General features: G+C 40.2%; 2 protein-coding genes across 4 annotated transcripts; one reads left to right on the top strand and one right to left on the bottom strand.

The window, feature by feature from the left end:
• The first annotated feature begins 32 nt into the window (after positions 1-32).
• LOC110060629 (cilia- and flagella-associated protein 410-like) lies at positions 33-6,366 on the top strand. 2 transcript variants are annotated; one of them, XM_020767411.2, is made up of 10 exons: positions 33-217; positions 329-347; positions 559-605; positions 789-826; positions 1,090-1,275; positions 1,918-2,027; positions 2,620-2,677; positions 3,690-3,738; positions 4,988-5,111; positions 5,896-6,366. In XM_020767411.2, the coding sequence occupies exons 1-10, from the start codon at positions 138-140 to the stop codon at positions 6,064-6,066; spliced, it is 882 nt and encodes a 293-aa protein (XP_020623070.1). In that variant the 5' UTR covers positions 33-137; the 3' UTR covers positions 6,067-6,366. The 2 variants fall into 2 exon arrangements, with proteins under 2 accessions (XP_020623070.1, XP_020623069.1); XM_020767410.2 differs by having other exon boundaries at positions 34-217; positions 3,687-3,738.
• On the bottom strand, positions 6,256-15,482 carry LOC110060626 (uncharacterized). Of its 2 annotated transcripts, XM_020767407.2 has the most exons (3): positions 14,861-15,482; positions 8,441-10,071; positions 7,821-8,091 (listed from the first exon to the last, which is right to left on the bottom strand). In XM_020767407.2, the coding sequence occupies exons 1-3, from the start codon at positions 15,102-15,104 to the stop codon at positions 7,966-7,968; spliced, it is 2,001 nt and encodes a 666-aa protein (XP_020623066.2). In that variant the 5' UTR covers positions 15,105-15,482; the 3' UTR covers positions 7,821-7,965. The 2 variants fall into 2 exon arrangements, with proteins under 2 accessions (XP_020623065.2, XP_020623066.2); XM_020767406.2 differs by having other exon boundaries at positions 6,256-10,071; positions 14,861-15,479.
• Between the last annotated feature and the right edge of the window lie 7,339 nt (positions 15,483-22,821).

A 22,821-nucleotide genomic window follows, 5' to 3' on the forward strand; every position in this document is an offset into this window, starting at 1 on the left:
TCCGAAAAGCTAGCGAAGAGTTCCGAAAAGAACGAACCCGCGGTCAGCGGATTGCTCCTGTAGACCTCGAAAAAATGGCGGAAATGTTCATGAGTCAAAACAAGAAGAACGAACGGTCGTATTAGCTGAAATACAACATGTCTGCATTATCAGAACAGCAGATTCTGTCAAGGGCTAGAGCATCATCTCTAGAAAATGTGAAAAATCTAAATTTTTGGTGAGTGGGTGAATGATTAATTTTTGCACCTCAAAATAAAAACTATTAGGAAAGTAGACAAATTTTTGTTGTCATAGTTTCACTTTTTAAATGTCCTCTTTTTCTTTCCAGGGGAAGCGATCTGAATGATGTAAGTGCAGTGATTTTACTTTCGGGTATTGTTATTACTATTCCGCGTTTTTGAGTTTAGCTATTGTCGCAATAGAGCACACGAGAGCACAATTTTCTGTTCGCAGCTGTTCGAGAAATCAAGTTCGATTTACAAATAAGCTTAATCAGTTTAGTTTTTTTTTTCAGTCTCATTGTAAGCTTATGAAAGTTAAGCTTATGTTGTTTTACAGATTTCAGTTTTGCGGCAGATGCCAAATGTTGAAGTCCTTAGTCTCAGGTTGGTCTCAGAATATGTCCATTTGTGTGACTCCTACAAATCTGATATCACCTTTGAATGTCAAATTGCCAAAATGAAATCTCAGTACCCTCGGATGTGATTTGTTAAAACTTAATTTTAACTCTCTCACTCTCTTGTTTGAAATTTTCTTTACATTTCTATTATTATTTCTTTGCTTTGCAGTGTCAACAGCATAACCAGTTTGAAGGACTTTGCACATTGTACCATTCTTGTTTTTGAATTATAATATGAGTGGAGCAGTTTTCAATTGAGTGTCGTAAAACAAAAACCCAACCAATTAATTACCAATGAGACCACTCACCTAATCTCAAAGAGTAGTAAGATTTTTTCGACACTTAATTGAAAACCACTCTATCTAAAGGAAATCACAACAGATAGATCAAATGACAAGATTATTTGACTGTTCTCTTGTTGTCGTTTTTCTCTCTTTCTCTTCGTGTTTTTCTCCTTATCACACTATCAGGTCCCAGACTGAGAGAACTCTATCTTAGAAAGAATAGCATCAGAGATATTAATGAGATAGGCTGTCTGAAGAACCTTCCCAGGTTAAGAGTCCTGTGGCTTTCTGATAACCCTTGTGCCAATGTAGAGAAGTACAGAATGACTGTTCTGAAGAATTTACCAAAACTTACTAAGTTAGACACAGTGGGTAAGTCAACGTTAAGTTATAACACTGTGAATATCAGTTATATAACTGACACTGAGGCAAGGGGTCCTGCAGGGCTCTCAGCTCTCACTTACTTTTGGGTCACTGGTTACCTTGATTTTCACACCTGCAGGGGCGGATCTACAGTAGGGGGAGGGTGCAGGGAGTGTGCAACCCCCTCCCCTGAGATGAAGCCTCCTTCTTCGTATTCACTCCTAAAATTTGTTTACCTCACCAGTCAGTTACACCATACCTTAGTGGTGTACTCCTCCTAAGAAAAATCCTGGATCAACCCCTGTACCTGTAACAAACTTGTGGCTTTGTGGGTTAATTGTTTCAACAACAGGCAAGGTTACTCATAACAATTTGAAGACCCTACGTGTCTATTTAGCTGCAACAGGTGTTATATGTAATGCCTCTTTAATGACAGCCCTGGGGCCTCCCCTGTGAAAGGGGCAGAGATGCCCATTTTCAATTAAACGATTTGTGAGATGAAGATTGTTGGATGAAATTGGTTGACAATGCGTATGTATGTTAGTTTTTTAAAAGTAGTTCTTTGTCTGCTTTCATCAAGAAATATGAAATGCAAATATATTAAATATTAATTAAATTACTTGTATATACAAAATTAATTTTATTTATTAGTTGTTGAAGAAGCAGAGGTCATAGAGGCAACAAAACAAGGAATTGAAATCCCCACTCCAGAAGACATTCCTGTTCATTTGGACTTGACTGCCACAGTTGGTATTCATAAGGTACTTGAGTCACTCAAATGTCTCAACCTTTTGTAATGATTCTTTTAAGGATGTGTTTTCCAAGTCATGCATTAAAAGGGGTACATGTAGGTCATGCAATTTAATATATTTTGCATAATTTTGGTGCTGACCAACTGGACCTCGTTATTCGAAAGCCGATTAACGCTAATCCAGCATTTAAAGTTAATCAAAGTTCAAATTTCTCTTGAATAAAAGCGTTTTCACTGTCCATATTTTTTGGAGTTTGACACTGGTGAAAGCCAAAGCTAAAGGACAAAAAATTTAAACAGAAACCTTCACTGAAAAGTTACAAAATTGAAATAAAAATTTATGCTAATCTTGGATTAGCTTTATCGTGCTTTGAACAACCTGGCCCTGGTTATTACCACAGTATGGCAGCTTTAAACTGTAGAAGAACTCAAAATAAACACAGAAAAGCCAATTAATATGAGTTGCAGATGGTCAAAATTGGAGAAGATTAAAACAGAAGAGTAGCCCTACCTGTTTTCAAGTTTATCTCAATTTGTATGGAAGTACATGTATTATTTCGCTAAATCATAATCCTGTATTAAGGTGGCGGGTTTTTTTCTAGAATACACTAAAAACCGATGGTGCTGTGTGTAAGGATGTTAATCCGCAAAGCTCAGCAGGTAGGAGTGATATCACTATTATTTGACCCAGAGTGCTGGTAGCCTTGTCTTCTTTGAGTTTGATTTGGAACCAACAAATTCAAGACGTAGTCTTCTGTCCAGGAGGGGAAGGTGCAATGAGGTTAACCCTATGTGAAGCACCAACCTGTGAGACAAGGCCAGACCACAACACCAGGAACTCCCTGCCCTACTCTTTGCAATAAGTGTGTGGGTTCTTATGTCCCCTGCTAATCATGCAACAGTGAAGATGCAGGAGACAGAGTAAATAAACTCATTTTGCTTGGCTTAAATAATGATGTAAATTTGAGCTTGCAACATAAAGACAGTAATTTGTTTGAAGGGATAATACTGCCAGCCTCTACAACATATGCAAAAAGAAAAATATTTCATGTTTAGCAAAGGAAGCCTTTTTGGAGCCTAGGGACTCAACTTGTGAGGAGTAGCTAGAAGGGTGGACACTCCCTCTGGATTGGATCTGCTATCCCCTTGCAGGTTGCACTCCACAGTATTATGATTTATTGCCTACAGCTGGCAATTTGCTGTTACCTATAAATACTCCCCTGTGGAGGCATGATGGTCTCATGGTTAGTGCGCTGGACTCCAGATCAAGCAGTCCGGGTTTGAGCCCTGGCCGGGGACATTGTGTTGTGTTCTTGGGCAAGACACTTTACTCTCACAGTGCCTCTCTCCACCCAGGTGTCTAAATGGGTACTGGCAAATGTAATGCTGGGGGTAGCCCTGCAGTGGACTAGCATCCCATCCAGGGGGGATTATAAAAACTCCCAGTCATTTAATGCCCAACAGGGATAAGCTCTGACCATTTGGATCAATTGGCATGACGCATGCTTTGCTATAAATTCTCCTGTGTAGAGAGAGGTACTGCTAAGGTTACAAACATGCCACAATGACTCTGTACAAGACTCAAATCCAGACCTCTCAATCGATGGAATCCACTGGTTGTCCACAAGGCTGTTAGTTTTGAAATTAATTTTCTTCCTCTTTTTGATAGCAGAAGATGAGAACCCTGAACCGACACAAAATGAATTAGTAAATGAAACCAAGTAAGTAAGACTTTTATAAACAGACTATCGCCAGTTTTGTTTAATTGACATTTAACATCATATCTACCATGAGGTGTCTCTTTTTGGAATGACTTTCAAGAAGTCTAGGGACTGGATGACAAAATATTTCTCATATTGATGACAGGGCTCTCATTAAGGGCCGTAACCCATCGTAACACCTGTTACAGCTCTATATTCTTGATTTTCCCTGGATGCTACAGGTGAAATTGCCTGTTGTTGATAGAATTCACCCACAAAGTAATAAGTTTGCTACGGGTCTGGAGAGGCTACAGGTGACTCAATACTTAATGACAGCCCTGGGTGGGGTGGGGCCCTTTCACTGTAACAAGAAGGTGCGTCCTTTCTGCACAACTTCATGGACAGACTGTTTTAGTTTTGTGCTATTTTATTTTATCGTCACAACATATAAATGAATTTACAACCAAATAAGAGCTTAATCTAAATCTTACAAAAAGGGGTATTTTTCTTTGGCCACCCATCCAAGTAATAACCCTGCTGAACAGGGAAGTTTGGTGGTTCAAAACGACTTTGATTAACCTCCTGGCAAGGGGGAAACAGCTTTCAAATTTTGAAATTAGAGGTGAAAGTTTCCAAGTGAAGATACAGTTTCCGAGATGCAGGAAAAGATTACCTTCAAATGTAAGAAAAAGCCCAAAATATTTACCAACTGAAGGTAGAAAAACGCCTAATAGGCAAGATCAAAACAAAAGGAACAAGGATGGGTAACACGGATTTCGAACAGCTTTCTTGAAAAATGCACGCAGTTTTTTCACAACACAACATGTGTAAGTGATGTCGCTTCTTTATGATTACCTCACTGGAAGTTGCTTAGCCTCAGGTCATTCCCACTGCAAGCTGTATAGTTCCCTGGCGCAGTACAGTACACTAAATACTTAAAAGGCTGTCGTTTTTGCGGCTTTTTAGTGTGTGATCCCAGTATGATAGGGTTCCTTTGATAGGGTTCCTTTAAATTGTATTAGCAAAACACCGCAGTAGATATACGCCCAGTTAGATGAACAAGATATGTTCTGCTTCGTCAAGCATTCTATGTTTAATTCCAAACATCCCATGCAACAGAAAGGAAATCTAAACGGCATGTTTACTTAATTCTTAGTTTTTATCTTTTCCTCTGAATAGGGTGCCATTATTCAGATTTCGGCCGTCACGTTCGCTAGATAATCCTGGAGTTTTACTGTAACGTTTAACTTTTTTTTTTTGGTTTTCACAGTAAACTTCGGGCCCAGTTAGGACTGAAGCCATTGTTACTAGAAGATAAACCCGACACTACTAAAGCTATAACAGCAACAAATATCCACAAAAAGGCAGCTGAAACTGTTTCTCCCAGCTCTCGAGTGAGTTGGTTCTATTATGTTTTGCTTGTAAAACATTTTTCAGTATGTATCTTTTGTTACATTTTAACGCGCGGTAACCTCAACAACCTTTGCCGATCTCTGTCTTCATGTTGGCTTCCCCAATGCCTGGCCAATCACGTGCCATTGTTGAACCTTTGATTGGCTGAGAAGGTTGGAATATCAAAAGGGAGATACCAGGCGCTTTCCATTCACCCCAAAATTCCGAAACTTTTGAAAAGGGGGGAAACTTCTTCGGAAAGGTTCTGGAAAATACCAAAATTGTTGCAAAACGAGAACCACTCATTCTAAACTGCCAGCAATTCCGGGATGACAATCAAATGGAGCAGAAATTCTCGTTAAGAAATTATCGAAAATTTGGGTATAGCTCGCAAGATTAGCCTCTTTTCCGGAAATTTCCAGACCAACTCCAAAAGTTCCGAATGGAAAACGCCCAGGAACGCAACTGAATCATATATAGGATGGCTAGCATTCTTAATCACGATGCAGAGGAGCTAGGGGGATGGTGCAGGGGTGCGCGCACCCCCCCTTCCCTTCCTGAGATGAAGCCTTCTTCGCTTTTAAAATCTGTTTACCTCACCAGTCAGTTACGCCATTCCTTATTGGTGCACCTCTCCTAAGAAAAATCCTGGATCCGCCGTGCGATGTTTGTTTAGACTCTTATAAACGCTTGCGCTTAGTCCAGCATCGATAGTAAAAAGAAGGTTAAACTTGAAAATAATTAAATCTTACTAAAACATCTGATACCTCATCTCTCTTTCCACAGAATCAGAATATATTGTCCGCAGTTCTTACTTTGGTTCAAGAACTGGACCGCACAAGCCTTCTAAGTCTTCGCAAAGAAATTGACCAGCAGCTACAAGATTACGATGAAACAGAAAACGAGTCTCTAGAGGAAAATGCGCCCTTAGAGCACAAAGAAGTACTAGCGGACTAGTGAGCTGTCAGGCAGCTTTGCTTACACGACTGACTAAAAAACTTCAAAGCTAACCTCTAGCAAAAGAGCACATTGTTTCCAATTAAGACATCTTTCTCTTAAAGATATTTGTCATGTTTATGCGCGCAGTCTTGTGTACTTCAAAATGTGTGATTATGTTTGTTTTTTAGAAAAATTTAAACAAAATCAAACGATATATAGATGCTTTTATTATTGTACAACCTACAACCTGTTACATATAAATGGAAATTCTCCAAAAATATGATACTACAATAAACTAGCACCCAACTGGTAACATAATCTGGTAGCTGTATCGTAAAATGCCAGTTATAAGTCCAGGGCTTACACACCTTAAAGGGGTTCTGGCTAGGCTTGTACCGGAGGTAACTCATATCCGGAGGGGGAGGGGGAGGGGTCTTGTCTTTTTGGCTCTTTCTATTCAGAATATGTTTGCGACATGCGCATCGGCCAGTCAATATGGGGGGAGTGTGGTGGGTGAGGAGTATAAACGAAGCAGGTTCTTATAACTGGCATGCTTAATCTTATAGCTAATGTTATGTAGTAAAATAACATATCACTCTTGATATGTCCATCAGTAAGCTACAAAACACGAGTTGTGCTTTCTTGCAAAGCTGTAATCTTTATAGTTACATCTGTCTAAAGGAAAACTAAAATGAATACATTTCTTCTACAGTAAAATTCAGCTTGCACTGTAAAGTTGTTAGGCTTAAAATTTCTTTAAAGCTGTTGGTACATTTGAAATGTTTTCTTATTAATAATACTGCAAGTTACATTTCATCGGTAAGTTACAATATATGAGTTGTGCTTTCTCACAAAGGTCTATTCTATGTACTAGATATTATATCTTTGTGCAGGAAAACTCAAATGAACACACTTTCTCCTACACTTAAATTCAGCTTACACTGTAAAGTTATCTGACTTACATCATTACGTTTAAAGCTATTGGTGCATTTAAAATGATTAGTAAATATTGTGACACTAACTTACCCTGCACTGAGCCAATTACTATGTGCAAGTGCAGGCTTAGCATGCATTTAGTAATCAGTAATATAAGCGATAGAATTGTTTGAGCTTTACATCGCAGCTCAAAAAGCTTCATAACAAGTTAAAAACCCTGTTTAAACCTGTCGTAGGAGCTACTACCTTATTTGGTCTCAACGGGAACGTTCGGTTCAATGTGGTATGGATTTTAGGGCTTTTCTTTTGATTTCTGACTGTGACATCGAGTTAGCGACGGTTTGGTTCGGTTTACGGTCGTTGCAATACAGAGTAATTTTACATCTACGGTCGTTTCGATACAAATGGAAGTCGATTCAGTACAAACTGAAGTCAATTCGATACAAACTGAAGTCGTTTGGTCGCAGAAGGAGAAAAACCAAAAGGAGAAAAATCATGTCTGGCTGGAGGTCTCGGAACTTTTCGAACTTTTTGTTCAAATGGGGTTATGTTCACATAGCCTAACGTCTACCACAGGATCAGTACATATACAGCGTTTTTGTTTGTTTGTTTGTTTGTTTGTTTGTTTGTTTCTTTTGGAAAAGAAATCCTGCGTGGAGTAACAGCCTAAGTCCCTGCTGCCAGGTCATTTTTCATCAACACTTTCATTTTCCATCGCATGATTTTCAACCGCATCCATTTCACGACCATTCCGCCGAGCTGCTTTTCCGTTTTTCGGTTCAGCGGCGCTTATAAACATGATAACAAATGCACCCATTAGTAAGGCAAAAGAAGACAAAAAATGCCAGAGGTCGTGCCAATCGAAAAACCCAAGAATTCCGCATTCTTTGTTAAGATCACGAGAATCTTCAGGTGACGCTGTTTTGTCGGTGGTTGCCAGGCCAAGGAATACGCCAAAAGCTCCTGCCAAAAAGGCAACAGTTAAGAAGATATAACACCCCCGAAAAAATACCCACCTCGTGCACATACCTGGACGCTCGCAATGGCACAGTAGTTTCCAGAGCTTTTGTAAAAGTTTAACTTTGGCACTAACAGCCCAAACACTCTCTGCAATACAAGTAAACAGAAACACTTGAGAAAGGTCCATGAGAAGAAAGATCGGTACAAACAGTACAGGTGGAGCAATGACACAACCAACAATGTAGTAAAACGCATTCCAGCACATTTCAACAGTGCAAGTGTTTCCCTCACACTTTCCTAACGGCAAAACCCCTTTAACACGTTTGAGCTTATGGAAAGCCCAGCAAGCCATTGCGAACCACCAGATGATCAGAAAGATGAAAAACATCACTTGCAACCCTATAACTAGTCCAGATCCGGAGTGATAGAGTGTACCGATATAATTGAAGATGAAAAGTGGCACTATGAAGTAGAGGAAAAAATTCAATGCACCCACCGGGAGTTCCTCTACTGGCTGTTCAACTGGGTGTTGCTCTCCTGGCCAAGCCTCGACTGGGTGTTGCCCTCGTGGTTGTTTCTCCAGTGGGCACTCACTCAATTCCATACCATTATACACCAAAAGGACAGTTAAACCGGCAATTACAAACATAAATGCCGAGTCAAACTGAAATGCGTACCTGCTTGGGCACAAATGGTAAAGCAAGGAAAACAATCCCTCAAAAAGGAGGGCCCAGGCAAAGGCATACCCAATGGAATAAGAGTACTTCCTTTTCAGTGCTCGGGCCATTAGTGTCTTCTTTTCTTTGTCTCCCAACGTATGCTCTGGAACAGCCCCCTCTTGAAGATGCGGAGTGATATTGGGACACACGAAAACATGGTTTGGTAGCTGTTGTTTACCTTTACAACCAGATGAGGTTGATTGACGACTGTCGCCATTGTTGCCATTTTCCTGTCCGTCACCAGGCTGAGTGGCTTGCTCCCCAGAGGTCACAGACTTCTTAAGATTTTCACAGAAAAGATACAGCTCTGTTTCCATGTACCACACGGACACAGTTAAAATCAGTGCGTGGACTATGTAAGTTAAGTTACTTATCATTAAGTTCAGTGGGATATCATGATGATCGCTAACTCTATAACAAAGGTCGTTGTAATAACAGTCGTCTCTATCACCCTCTTGGATCATTACATACCAGTTTGCAATGACAAATTGGCAGGCGCCAATCATAAGCAGGAAACCCGCAACCCCTGTACCATAAGAATAGGTTTTAGGACCCCCTGAAAACCAGTACTTGTATGCTACTTTCAACATGGCGAAAATGAATGCCCCAAATTTTGTAATCTTATTCGACTGAGAATTATTACCATTGTCCTGCCCATTGCTAGGCTGATTATCTTGGTCCCTGTTACTCACGTTAACTCTAGCAAGTGGTTCTGGAATATTAACTACAACAAGATATTCTTTAAAAACGTACAATCCAGCCATCGACGCTAATATACCTCCCACCAGTGACACAAAAAACAAAGTACAGATAGGTGTGGCATAACTGTAATCAAATGACTGTGACAGTTTCAAAGTAACATTTTTCGACTCTCCTGGTTTTAAACTACCTGTTGAGTTTTTTAATGCTATTCCAATGAACCAGGTGGAGGTAGAGTCAGTTAAAGGAGGCACAGACACCTTGGACAGGGTAATCCGTCCTTTCGTGGCAAAGGAAAGACGTAGTGACGCCTTCTTGTAATCCACAACTTCTATGTTGTCATCGACATCTTTACGGATCTGAGACACTTTCAAGTAAGCTGGTGTATTTGACCAGGAAGTCACAGTGATGTCAAGTTGTCTATCTGAGAGATCTTTTGGAGGGTTGAACGGAAAAACGATCGCTTTGGTGTTCTTGATATCGACTGTCTGTGGTATATCCAACATAATTTCTGAAGGACTTTCACTTAAGTCGACTGCAAACGACACGCCACCCGTACCCACCACTGACACGAACCTATCTCTCGGTTTGACTGAGCGGGGAGGACAAATGGTCTGAGAGTTCCAAACAGGTTTAGGCTGAGAAACATCCACATGACCAAGTAATGTCGATGACCCTTCAGCTTCATACACAAAAATATTCAAGAAACCTAGAGGAAGAATAAAAAAGAATACAGGGTTGATCATTGTGAAGCACTACTTTTATGTAACTAATCGCAGCACGTGCCAAGAAATGAAAGCGTTTTGGAAAATAATAATGTTGTACGTCTAGACAAGAATCTTATCCATTAGCCCGGGGGGGGGGGGGCACTTCCTATAAATGGGCTAATGGGGATGTGCCGCTGGATGGGGTCGCATTTTCACGACTGGACTGACTATAATGGGGTCGCCTTTTCAGGGTGACTAGAATGGAGTCACACTTTTCCGGGATTTTGAGGGTAAGAAAATTCTGGCAAGTTGTGATTTATAAACGGAAAGATTCGCCGAAAAAAAGTGTTACCGTATATATTGCTGTTGTTTAATATTTGACAAACGGCTCCCATTACATTTCCGGCCTTGAAATCACAACTTAAACATTAACCAGTTGCACAATAGTCCAGAACAAAGTCCACAATCGTGTTACGGTATTTAATTGCTATTCTGCGTCCATCGAAGTTAAGATAACTTGGATCTTCTTTTGCTGTAATAAGCGTTTGATTTCCTTTGCTTGGGACTTGTTTGCTTTAAACGTGACATTGACAGGAACATTAAATCCATCTCCAACACGCCAGCGTCCTTTGGTGTCATCACATGGCTCTCCGGTGACAGTGCTACAAGAGTGTAGTTGTAAAGTAACGTGTTCTTCATTTAGTTTATTAAATGTGTCAATTCATTTTAGAAAGACTTAGTTAAAAGGATTTATACGGTAGACGCAAAAACAGAAAGTGACTAACTTGGGGTCGTGAAAATTACATTTACCCAAAAGTGACTAAGATGGGGTCTATAATTGGCCATAGAATATGACTATAATGGGGTAGAGGTTCTGAGAGGCCAGCGGCACATACCCAACAAAGATTGACCGAAGTAACCCCGCCCCCCACCCCCCGGGTCCATTGGTGACCATTGGTTATTCCTAAGGCTGGTTTCTTATGATTGCTCAGCTGCATCGCTTTTATCTACCGTTGCGATGGCTACCGAAAAAGTTAAACGATCTTTGAAATAGAACTGACGTGTACCCGCTCAGAGATCGTTGTCGCTGCGAAGGTTATGATCGCTGCATAGACTACGAGTAGTCCCTCTTTCGCTGAGTCCGTCGTGCGTGACGCGAAAGAAATTCGCGAGAAAAAAATGGCCGCGCGAAATCCTGGAGGCGAGGAGCGCGCGAAAGGAGGGACTACCGCCTAAGCCCAAGAGTTTGCCCTTTCACGGCCGAGTGATTTTTCGGTGTAGGATTTTATCGTTTAATTTTATCGTTTTTATCAGTTTTATCGTTTAATCACTGATATGTATTCAAAAACTAAATGCGCTATAAAAAACGGAAACAAAACAAGCTCCTTCTTTAATTACAACAGAGGAGTGCGACAAGGTTGTATTCTTTCACCATTGCTATTTAACTTATATCTAGATGAATTTCCACGCATACTAGAATCCTCAACTGGTACAGATCCAATTATTTTACCAAATGGGTCTCCTCTCAATTGTTTATTTTATGCAGATGATCTCATATTAATATCAAGCAGTGCTGCTGGTCTTCAAAACCAACTTAATACCCTCCAAAATTATAGCGAGAAATGGTTATTAAAAATTAATTTAAAAAAGACGCAAACCCTAATTTTCCAAAAACAAAATCGTAAATCAACACGTGACAAATTTTCCTTCTTTCTAAATGGAAATCCAATTGCCAAGGCTTCACAGTACACCTACCTTGGCGTTACTTTTAACACTAATGGAAGCTTCTCAAATTCTAAAAAGGCTTTAGTTGAGAAGGCTAGAAGATCCATTTTCGCATCCAAACGTTATCTTGATTTCAATAAACTTCCTATCAATATGTGTAATAAACTATTTGATACTCTATTTCAACCTATACTTTTATACGGATCCGAAATCTGGGGAGCATACGATAGCATAAACCTCAAAAAATGGGAAAAAGACCCTGTGGAAAGACTTCATACACAGTTTTACAAATATTACCTCGGCTCCAACAGAAGAGCACCAAATATTGCCGCTCGAAACGAAACAGGACGGTTGTCATTAAAATTTAATATTCTTCCAAAAATTATTAAATTTTGGCTACATCTTGTCTCTCTCCCAGAAGATAGCGTTGCCAAACAATGCCTCAATATTTCCAATCAACTGGCAAATGAAGCAAAGTCCTCTTTCATGTTAACAGTCAATGAAATCATCAAAAATTATTTAGATGACCAAAACCACCCGCATAATATAAACACACACAATTACAATGAACAAATCATCAAACATAATTTACAAAAACTAAAATGTCACATCTCAAATGATATGAAAAGACACCAAATGGAGATAATTCGGTCTAACAGAAAGTTGAATTTCTACTCAAGTTTTAAAAGAGATGTAAGCAAATCTGAGTACCTAGAACAAGTAATGAACCTCAAACATAGACAAGCTTTGGCAAAACTCCGATGTGGTAATCATAATCTTAGAATTGAATCTGGGCGACACTGTACTCCTAAATTACCTGAAACTCTTAGAATTTGTCAGTACTGCCGTTCTAACCAAATTGAGAATGAAATGCATTTCTTATTTCATTGTGACCGATACAATAATATTAGACAACAAGTCACAAATGACATGATCAAGAAATATCCAAAATTTGATTCCTTTAATAACACAGAGAAAACAATATTTCTATTTAACAATGCTGATACTTTTATTTGTAAAAAACTAGGTTACTTTACATATGAAGCACTACAAATAAGAGAACTTTGTAACCCTGGAACTTAAAATGAAGAATCTTGTAACTAACTATTTTTCTTTTTCTTTCTGGTTGCTGTTGTATTTTGTTTCGTTTTTGAATTTTTATTTAGCGATTCTGCATTTAGGTAACACCATCTATATGGGAATACCAATAAATTGTTGTTGTTGTTGTTGTTGATTTCTCATCTTGACGTCCTCTTATTATCGCCTGTTATCAATAGCCCCAGGAGATCTGAATAAAATTGCTCTACTCTACTCTTCAAGTAGCCAGGCAAAAACATATGCCGTGAGAAGTATATCTTCGTTCAGTGTCCGTTCAGCGAAACTGCCAAAGAAGTTTTAAAAAGAAGACGGCGAAAGAGGCCTCTTGTAACGATTTTCGCCGCGTCTAAAAGTTATTGCGAAAATTTCAACAGAGTTTAAACCGAGAATTTACATGATACATTATACATTATACATAGGAGATCATCCAACTGCGGTGAAATGTTTGCCGATAGCAGCGGAAAATTTCAGGTAAATGTCCGGTTTCAAGTGAGAGTCCGGTTCAATCTCAAATGGACGGCAGAAAAAGGCCAAGCTCAGTGAATTTATAGTCGCTGACTTAGACGATGTTGTTGAGCAGCGAAATCACTAACACGCTCACAGTCGGGTTGGAGGCAGAAAGCTTTCCCAAACAAAACACTGGATAAATTTAAATCTTTCCAAAGCCTGTTGGCAGATTCGCAAGAACATCACGGCTTGCGAAGCTCGATTCCAACGCTTCGATTTGCTCTGGTGGCGCTTCGATTTGCTCCGGTTCCAAAACATTCCTGCAAGACGTCTCAGGTATTTCGAATGTTGACAAGACGTTGTCAACGCTCCTAACATAAGCCAATCATATTTTTGCGTTGTGAGAGCAACGCATAATTCAAACTCTTGGGCTTAGGCGGTAATCTCTCCTTTCGCGCGCTCCTCGCCTCCAGGATTTCGCGCGGCCATTTTTTTCTCGCGGTTTTCTTTCGCGTCACGCACGACGGATTAAGCGAAAGAGGAACTACTCGTAGTCTAATCGCTGCAAGGAGAGTGGTTTCAAAATCCATACGATCGTTGAACTGTTTTTTGCAGCGATCGTACCGATCACATGAAAATTAACGGCCTTAACAGTTCCTCAATCTAATCCAAAACACTCGAAACATTAATGTTTTTAATTATCCGCGAAAAGATATTTGAAGGCCTATATGAATCTATGACAAACAGGAAGCCTTTATTTTGATCCAAAAGTATGCGACATACCTCTGTCGATTAGCTAGCTGTGCAAGAATTAAAAGTGTAAAGTATTGAAATTTTACATACGAAATATGTTAAAAAGACTCAATATAAATCATCTGAACTGTGCTTCAGCAATTCTATAGCGTCCATTTAGACTAAGGCACGTTTTGAAGCCAAAGAGTATGTTTTTCATTCATATTTACATGTATTTATCGACGGTTTGAAATGGGCGATACCGAGGCCAATGCCATCTACTAGAGATATGGCGCATGTGCCTATCATTTAAGGAATCAAGCTAGCTTAGGCTCTGAACTAATGCAAAGAGAGTTAAACTCCAAATAGAACTTAATGCGTACGAAAGAATTAGCCGTCGTGGTTCTCGTTCAAAAACAAACAGCTAATTCATTGCTAAGAAATACCAAGACTTCGGTGCATGTACGGGGCCTGTGTTCTGCACATTAATTAAACCTTTTGTTTTGTCAGTTCGCGACAAGAATCTCGTTGCCTTTGCCGTTGTAGTTTGCTAAAACTTCCTAAAAATATCATTTGGTGACTGTACTAAACACTGCCGTAGTAGTCCGTTTGTCGAGATGCAATTAGATGAGCTGGACATTCTACGAAATCTTTGCCGAAAGTGTGTTTGTTCTGCAGCCGTAGTTGCTCGCTGATCCGAAGTGACTTATAAATCAGACGGTACGATAGTTTACTTTCACCAGAAACTTATACTAAACTGATAGGTACATGCATAATATGACGACATACCTTGAGAGTTCCCATTTCTTTTAGCTTTTACATGCAAACAGCTCTCAGGTGCGTCCATTTTCAAAACACAGGAGCACTGCCGATTCCTGTCGTAAGCCGGAAGCGTACCAGTAAGTTTTATCACTCCTGGGGACGCTGTTTGGTTTTTCAAAACAGTCATGCCTGAAGAACAGACTGCCTGAAGCTCTCTGCGAGCTACAGAAAAGCATGAGAATGAAATTAAGCACAGAACGAGAGAGAACATCTTGAACAGTGAATCTAGCTTTAGTGGAAAACTAGATGCAAGCCGTTTCTCAGAATACTGTGAACGCCCTAATCGCAAATGTTTGTGTGGCTGCCAAGTAGTTGGAATGTGATACGCTCTATGTTGTTAATTAGGTGGTCGAGAGACACACACCGGCTTCAGTTTAGGGCCGGGTCGCACTAGAGCGAATTCAAGCCAATTTTGCTTGTAGAAGTAATAAATCTGTCAACAAGTAGCGTAAAATAAGTGCGACCCCCAGTTTAAAAAACTTGCCAAATTTTTGCGAAGTGCCAAAATTTCGCCAATCTTCAAAGAAGCCGAAGTGCTGCCTCGGAGGCTTCCAAATTTTGGCAAAGCAAACAATGTTGTTTTTTTAACCAAGTTTAACCGAGTCAAGGTTAACCACAGAAGGGTTTATTCTCGTATTTTGGCTAAGGTGTGTGCTGTTGCTATGGCAACGGGGCTGGTTAAAAACAAGGCTTAGGCCCGGGTCGCACTAAAGCCAATTTTGTTTGTTTAAAATATTTCCAATTTTTGGCGAGGAAAAAAATTGGCAAAAGTTTCGTATGTTCCAAATTTTGGCAGCGGCCGCATTAGACCAACACGTTGTAACCAAAACGTTACTGATCGAAATATACGTCACAAGATCTATTTTTCTCAATTAAGTAATTTATTAGATCTCATGCGAGAGCTTAACTCTTCACAGATTTTTGCCCACGCTGCATGTTCTTCTCTCCGCTCTACAGCAACTCGTGATTTTCGGCCCATGATTGGACGAGCAGATTTTGCTCGGCTTGCGTTTGTGTTGTTGCTTACGCCACTTGCGATCGAAGAAGATTGTCTCGTTGAAGCGATCTCTTGCTTCAAATTGCTGACTGTAACCGGATCCAGGTTACGAGTCATAAGAATTCGAATAAAAACGCCGCTCATATTCCTCGTTTGCATTGAAATAACTGTAAAAAGCGTTAGATGAGCCGGCTAAATAATACATACATACATACATACATTCTTTATTCAAGACGCAAAGTTACAAAAGTATACATATAAAAACAAAAGATAAAAAAGAAAAGGCGTCTCGAAAAGGAAGTTATGAGGTATACCCTATGTAAAAACTCCCTAAAATAATACGAGAAATACAGAAAATATATAAAAACAAGGATCCTTAATTAAACAAATATGCCGTCAATAGAGCGATCCAGCGATCATTTTAGTTACTCGACACCCGCACTATCTGTGCTATTTTTCTCTATATTTGAACGCAGTGTATTGATGGCTTTAGTCTTTTATTACAAAGATATATTAGAAAAGGTAACGATGCAAAGAACCCAGCAATTCTCAGCTTTTTCTTTGTTGCGAAAGAACCCAGTTAAATGCAGCGCATGCGCAGTTGCGCGAAAATTGAGACCGATTGCTTTTGCAGAAACTTGCCAATTTCTAACGATCCAGTCGTTAGAATTTCAAGAAATTTGGCAAAAAGTAGTTCAGAAACCCACGTGAATGATCTATCAGAAAAAAACTGAATTTTGACCTACGGAATTTTTAATAATACAGAACATGCAGTGAAAACGATTTACGGCGAATTACGAAAATCGTCTATGTCAAAATTTTATTAGAGCAGTGTTGACAGAAGGGATTTGATGTCAATTCGTAGTGGGCAAATGATGAAAAAAATTTAACGACTAAATTTTTATTAAATAAAACTGTTGATCAAGTTTCTATAGAAAAACAGGAACATGATATGCCTAGTATGGCCCATGATGAATAAATGATTTCCGGGTAAGAACGGAATTTCATTTGCAAATTTCGGGCTTTTCAACTCAAAAAGGTAGAACAATTGATCCTAATGGTCTGAACATCCGCGAAGAAACATATTAATTGTTTCCATTTGTTTTCTTTTATTATGTTCTTTTATCATGTTATTTTATTTTACCGTATGCTTATCTTCAATTTACACTATCAATTACTTTTGCGTATTTCCGGTATTACGTAAATATCGGCTACATAAAAACACGCACCAATGTAAAATCTTCCATTGTACCTGAAGAAGGCTGGTTTGGCCAGCCGAAATATAGTACACCTTCAAAAAATCATTCTACGTTGTGTCGGTTTTTGCTTTTGTATTCTTCATTTTATATGTAAAGCCGATTAGATCACTATTGATCCAACGTATACCAGCAGGATCATCGTTCCGGTTGCTTGCTTAAACATTTTATTTTCAACGAACAATGTTCTCAATTTATCAGAAAAAAAGGTAAAATTGTGGTCTTGTTAGAAAGTTAGACATATTTAAGTTATTTTCATAAAGCATGTGTTGAACTTTTCGAAAATCCGAGGGAAGGTTCGGGAGCTTTGTGAAAATCTTCGTCACCAGACCGTGCTCAGCTAGCCTCGTTCTCATAAGGGAGTTTGTTAACATACCCTGAGCTCGCGCTGAGCATTGATGTGCGGTGGGATCCCACCTTTTGTTTCCCCCGCGCTTACTGCGCCTTTCAAGAACATGCGGACTCTAAAATTCAAAGCTCAGCCAACAAATGCGTGTTTCGCTACCGTCAATCAAGTGTTCGGCGGCTTCTCGAAGATTACGACTATGTACTGTTGTCTGAACTGTGCTCAACGATTTGTATATGTAATAGGACTACATGCTGTCCAATTTGGAAATAATTTGGCTGACAGAGAAATTTTTTGAATCCAATTATTTCCAAATTGGAAAAGCATGTAGTCCTGTTACTTATTAATTTATTTATATAGGTCGTAAGGTAGTACAGCTTTGCAAGGAAAACTACAGTAACTGTCTCTGAAGAAAAACAGACTGGGTCCTCGATCTTCCGAAAGTTGGGAAAGCTTCGAAAATATCCGGTGATCTTCGGAGATCGCCGGAGATTGTCACAAATCTTCGGAAATCCTGGGAAGTGTTCTGGTGATCTTCGGAAATCTTCAGGTGATCTTCGGAAATCTTCGGAAGTGTTCGGGCGATCTTCGCAAGTACTCAAGTGATCTTTGGAAATCTTTGGGGATGTTCGGGTAATATTCGGAAATCTTCGGAGGTGCTCGGGAGATCTTCGGAAATCTTCGGGAGTGTTCGAGTGATGTCGAGGAAAAGGTTGTTGTTATTCATCGTGGTAGATGCAATAATAAAGTGTATTATCGTTTGTCTCACGATGTAGTCACTTGAGATGTAGATCGCGACGTTTCGACTGCTTACTGCTAGTCTTCTGACGTAGAGTCACTGTTTACCAACGTACCGATCGAGGGCGCCGTACAAGCCGCGCTACAAAAAATGGAGAACGACGCAGGCCTGGCTGACCGCACGACACTTACACCAGTTCAAATCGCGGACCTCTTGAATTTCGTATTAAGATCTATGTACTTCCAGTACAACGGATCGATTTACGAACAACGAGACGGCACAGCCATGGGGAGCCCTGTATCCGCGGTTATTGCTAATCTCTACATGGAGATATTTGAAGAACAAGCAATAGAGTCCGCACCTTGCAAGTCTAAGATCTGGAAACGCTACGTAGATGATACTTTCACCATCCTGGATCGGGATAGAGTTGACGTCTTCCTGCAACACCTGAACAGTCAACAACCATCAATCCGTTTCACCATGGAGATCGAGAACAACAACAAGATCGCCTTTCTCGACACGTCAGTTTACAGAGAACCTGATGGCCGCCTTACCACCAGTGTCTACAGGAAACCAACACATACTGATCAGTACCTAGCGTATGATTCACACCACCCTCGTTCAGTAAAGCGCGGTATTGTGAAGAGTCTGTACGACCGGGCTAAACGTCTCGTCACCAAACCATCAGTAATCGCTGGAGAGAGGAAACATCTGTCATCTGTACTTGTTTCTAACGGATATCCCTCCTCTTTTGTACAGAAGATCACAAAGGCACGAACAACCCCAAGAAGAGAGCCTGTCGCGGAATTTAAATCCACCGCCGTTTTACCTTATGTCCAAGGAGTTTCGGAGTCTCTCCGCCGCTGCCTAGAACAACAAGGCATTCGCACCGTCTTTAAGTCCGACACGACACTTCGGTCACATTTAGTGCGACCAAAGGACACCGTCAACCCGGCTAAATAAGATGGTGTTATCTACAGGATTCCCTGTGAGTGCGGCAAAGTCTACATCGGGGAAACAGGGAGATCTATGCAGGAGAGGATCAAAGAACACGACAGGGATATACAACTCGCCCGAACCCAGACCTCCGCCGTTTCTGAACACACCCACGAGACCGGCCACTATCCTATCTGGAATGAGGTCAAGTTTATTGATCGAGATCCTCACTGGTACACACGTAGGGTCAAGGAAGCTATTCACATAAGACTTCACCCTAACAACATCAACAGGGATAGTGGAATTGAAATTCCTGAAGCATGGATACCCACGATCAAGAAACACCACAACAGGAGAACGGTACAACAGCGGACCACTGAGGGAACAGCTACTCGCCGGAATAATGGAACAATAGGAGGATCGAAATGCACCAATCACAGCCGACCTTTGTGATATAAATGATACCGTGCAATCAGTCGACCTTATCGCCTGAAGAAGACTAGCAGTAAGCAGTCGAAACGTCGCGATCTACATCTCAAGTGACTACATCGTGAGACAAACGATAATACACTTTATTATTGTTCGAGTGATCTTTGAAAATCTTCGGGAGGTTTCGTGTGGCCTTCGATAATCTTCGGAAGGTTAATAGCTTAATTTCATTGGCTGCGACAAACTGTCCTATTTTTTCCCAAATTGGACAGTTTCTGCGTTTTCCTCGAAGTCCTCATTGAAAATTGTCCAAATTAAATCCCAAATTGGGCAGTTTTCAGAATGCTGGATCAACAAACTACTATATGATTAGATTTGATTACCGTGCGCTCGGCAGTAGTCGGAAGCTGGAAGGAGCCGCGGAACATTTGATTGACGGTAGCGAAAAACGCATTTGTCGGTTGAGCTTTGAATTTTAGAGTCCGTGTGTTATTGAAAGGCTCAGCAAACGTTCAAGGGCAAAGTCAAGACAGGCGTGCGAAAAAAGCGAGATGAAACATTCACCGATATAAGTAGAAACTAACGCCTGGGGGAACTAATTAAGAGGCAATCAGGGTTCTCTGAAGTAATACTGTCGCCTCTTATGTAAATGAGTGCAATGAAACAATGCGCTTATTAGATACTTTACAAAAACTTATTTAATGCCTTGCTGTGCGAGGGAAATTCACACATTTGATAACAAAATTCAATGTCAACGATATAATTTTCTTTGTCCATGCGCATCTTAGCCTACTTTCATTTTCAAACTTCTCAACCGACGTTTAGCTCAGTTTGAGCATTATCAACTTCTCGTTAGATTCTGCTGACTTTTCCAATGCGAACGAACGCTTCAGAAGTATACAGCGAATGTTGCTTAGATACTGAACAAGATCTTCGCTTTCATGGACAAGTCAGTTTCTTGAAACTTGTCCACTCTGCCATAGACTAAAACCTCGCTTGACAACAGTAGCAGCGTTTCTTCAAACGGCTTGTTTCACGCACTCATTACCGGGCGCTGTGGTGAGATGTTTAGATAGAGTCACCGGTTGTTTACCGAGATTTACTCGGAAAAACCGGTTGGTCGACAGGTTGTCGTAAATGGGACGCGTCAAATCCCGAATGGAAGTTTCCACGTACGGGGATGCGCTCGTTCCATTTCCACGACTTTTTTCCGGGAGATAGGGAATTATATATAGAGCAAGCTTGGAACTAGCAAAAACTAGCAAATGGGACGCACATTTTCGATTCGGAAATTCTGTTTGAGAATTTTGGGCTACCTTTCAAGAAATCCGTTTTCCCTGAGAAAATTTCCGTTCGGGGAGACAAAATTGATCTTCCATTTACATGCTCCGAGGGAGTTCAGTTCGCACATTTACTCTTGAGTTGCATTTTTCATGAAATATACTCTCTGTGGTAAGCCACGATAAGCCGGAAGACAACATCTAAAACGTTTAATCTTAGTTTTTCTTTGTGAGTTATTAATCTAAACATCAACAATATATATCGTTATTATTATTATTTTCTCTAGGTCAGTTTTTTGAGCAGTGGTTACTTTAAAGTACATTACATGCATATGCGTGCCGAGCAAGACTTTAATCAGAGTGACCGATACTATCCGCGAAAAGCTGGAGTGATTCCTGGCCTGAAAAATGTCTCGAGGGGATGACTGTAGGGAAACGGAGAGTTTCAGAAAACCTTCAAGCCGGATGGAAGGGGAACAGTCTTTCCTGACAATAGCCTGCGAGCAGAAAACCCAAGATCAGGTCTAAATTAAAGCACGCTAACAAAATGTCTATTTTGAAATGGGATTGATCGCAGACGGCAATCACACATTCCCAACTGAGTCGGTTGAAGAGTTTCGCACGTTTCACTTGGTGCTTGTTTCACTTTCACGTCCAGAGGTAAGGTTGAGTCGAGAAGTTGACTAGGTATTTCGTGCCGACCAAGTTGGAAACCTATCCTGTTGGACACAGCACGCAGGTGTCATGAGTACCGTGCGACAATCCACTGGAAACATGAGTCTGGATGGAGTGGCGGAACGACGTGGTTGATTTCTGATCGGGTTTGTACTCACCTCAGCGCTTCTGGCTCATATAGCCCCCCGAGGACTGTGTCTGTATTCAAGCTGGGGTTGCAGGTTGTCGCTCTGCTCATGTTCTGCAGTCAAAATTATGACAAAAATGAAAGTAAATACTTGATCTGGGTTTTTTCGAGAACTAGTTGTACTTCTCAATGACTTCGAGGAAACGAGAGCTATGGACACAAAATCGATTATGAACAACCACCACTTATGTCAGATGAATCTCTATTACATGCTTAGCTTTTGAGTTTGAGCAATTAATTTAACTATTTTCCATAAACGAAAAATTGCAAAAAATAATGCTATTGGCCATTAAGTTGTGCCGAGAATTACAAGGCCAGAGGTAGTCTGTATGTCGAATATCCTGTGATCAATGGTTTGGAGTGGACTAGGATACTTAAGCAAGTTTTGCAAGAAAAAAAATATAAAAAGAAATGTCAAATTATCTTGTTTTTCGAGAAAGAGCTGCACTTTTTCATGAAAAGAAAAACTTGTAAATTATGCTTAGAGAAATTACGGTAAAATGTGTAAGGTTGTAGATACTAACTGTTGTTATTTTCTTTTAGAAAACAGCCCTAAGAAAATACGCGCGTTGATTGGTTAAAAGTCACGTTTGTATAACTCGATAGAAACACAAGACTAGCACGAGCTGTTGACGTAATGATGGCACGAGCAAAGAGAATTTACATTTTGATAATCAAAGTTAACAAGTTGATTTCCTTTTTTTCGTCGCGGTGTTTTCTTAAAGAAATAGAAAACATGTTCTTCGTGTTTCTATCGAGTTACAGAAACACGAGCGAAAGTTTGGGGGAACTCGAAAAAGCTGTGGAAACACTTGCCTCCGGCTCGTGTTCTTACAACATTTCTCGTTCTCCCAAACGTCCGCTCGTGTTTCTCTAACTCGATAGAAACACGGAACATGTTTTCTATTTCTTAATTGTAATACAAGACAGTTTATTGACTTCTTATGAATTGCATATGACAGGAACAAAAGTGTTGTGCCGTGACTTTCTCTATGGCTAAGCCCACGTGACGTCCTGGCCTCAACAAACGAAGAACGTGGCTAATATCCAGCAATCTTGACCTCAGTCTTGGTCAATAATTTA

The sequence above is a fragment of the Orbicella faveolata genome, unplaced genomic scaffold (assembly GCF_042242905.1).
Source record: "Orbicella faveolata isolate gen_17 unplaced genomic scaffold, um_ofav_v1 contig_13, whole genome shotgun sequence".
In the NCBI taxonomy this organism is placed as follows: domain Eukaryota; kingdom Metazoa; phylum Cnidaria; class Anthozoa; order Scleractinia; family Merulinidae; genus Orbicella; species Orbicella faveolata.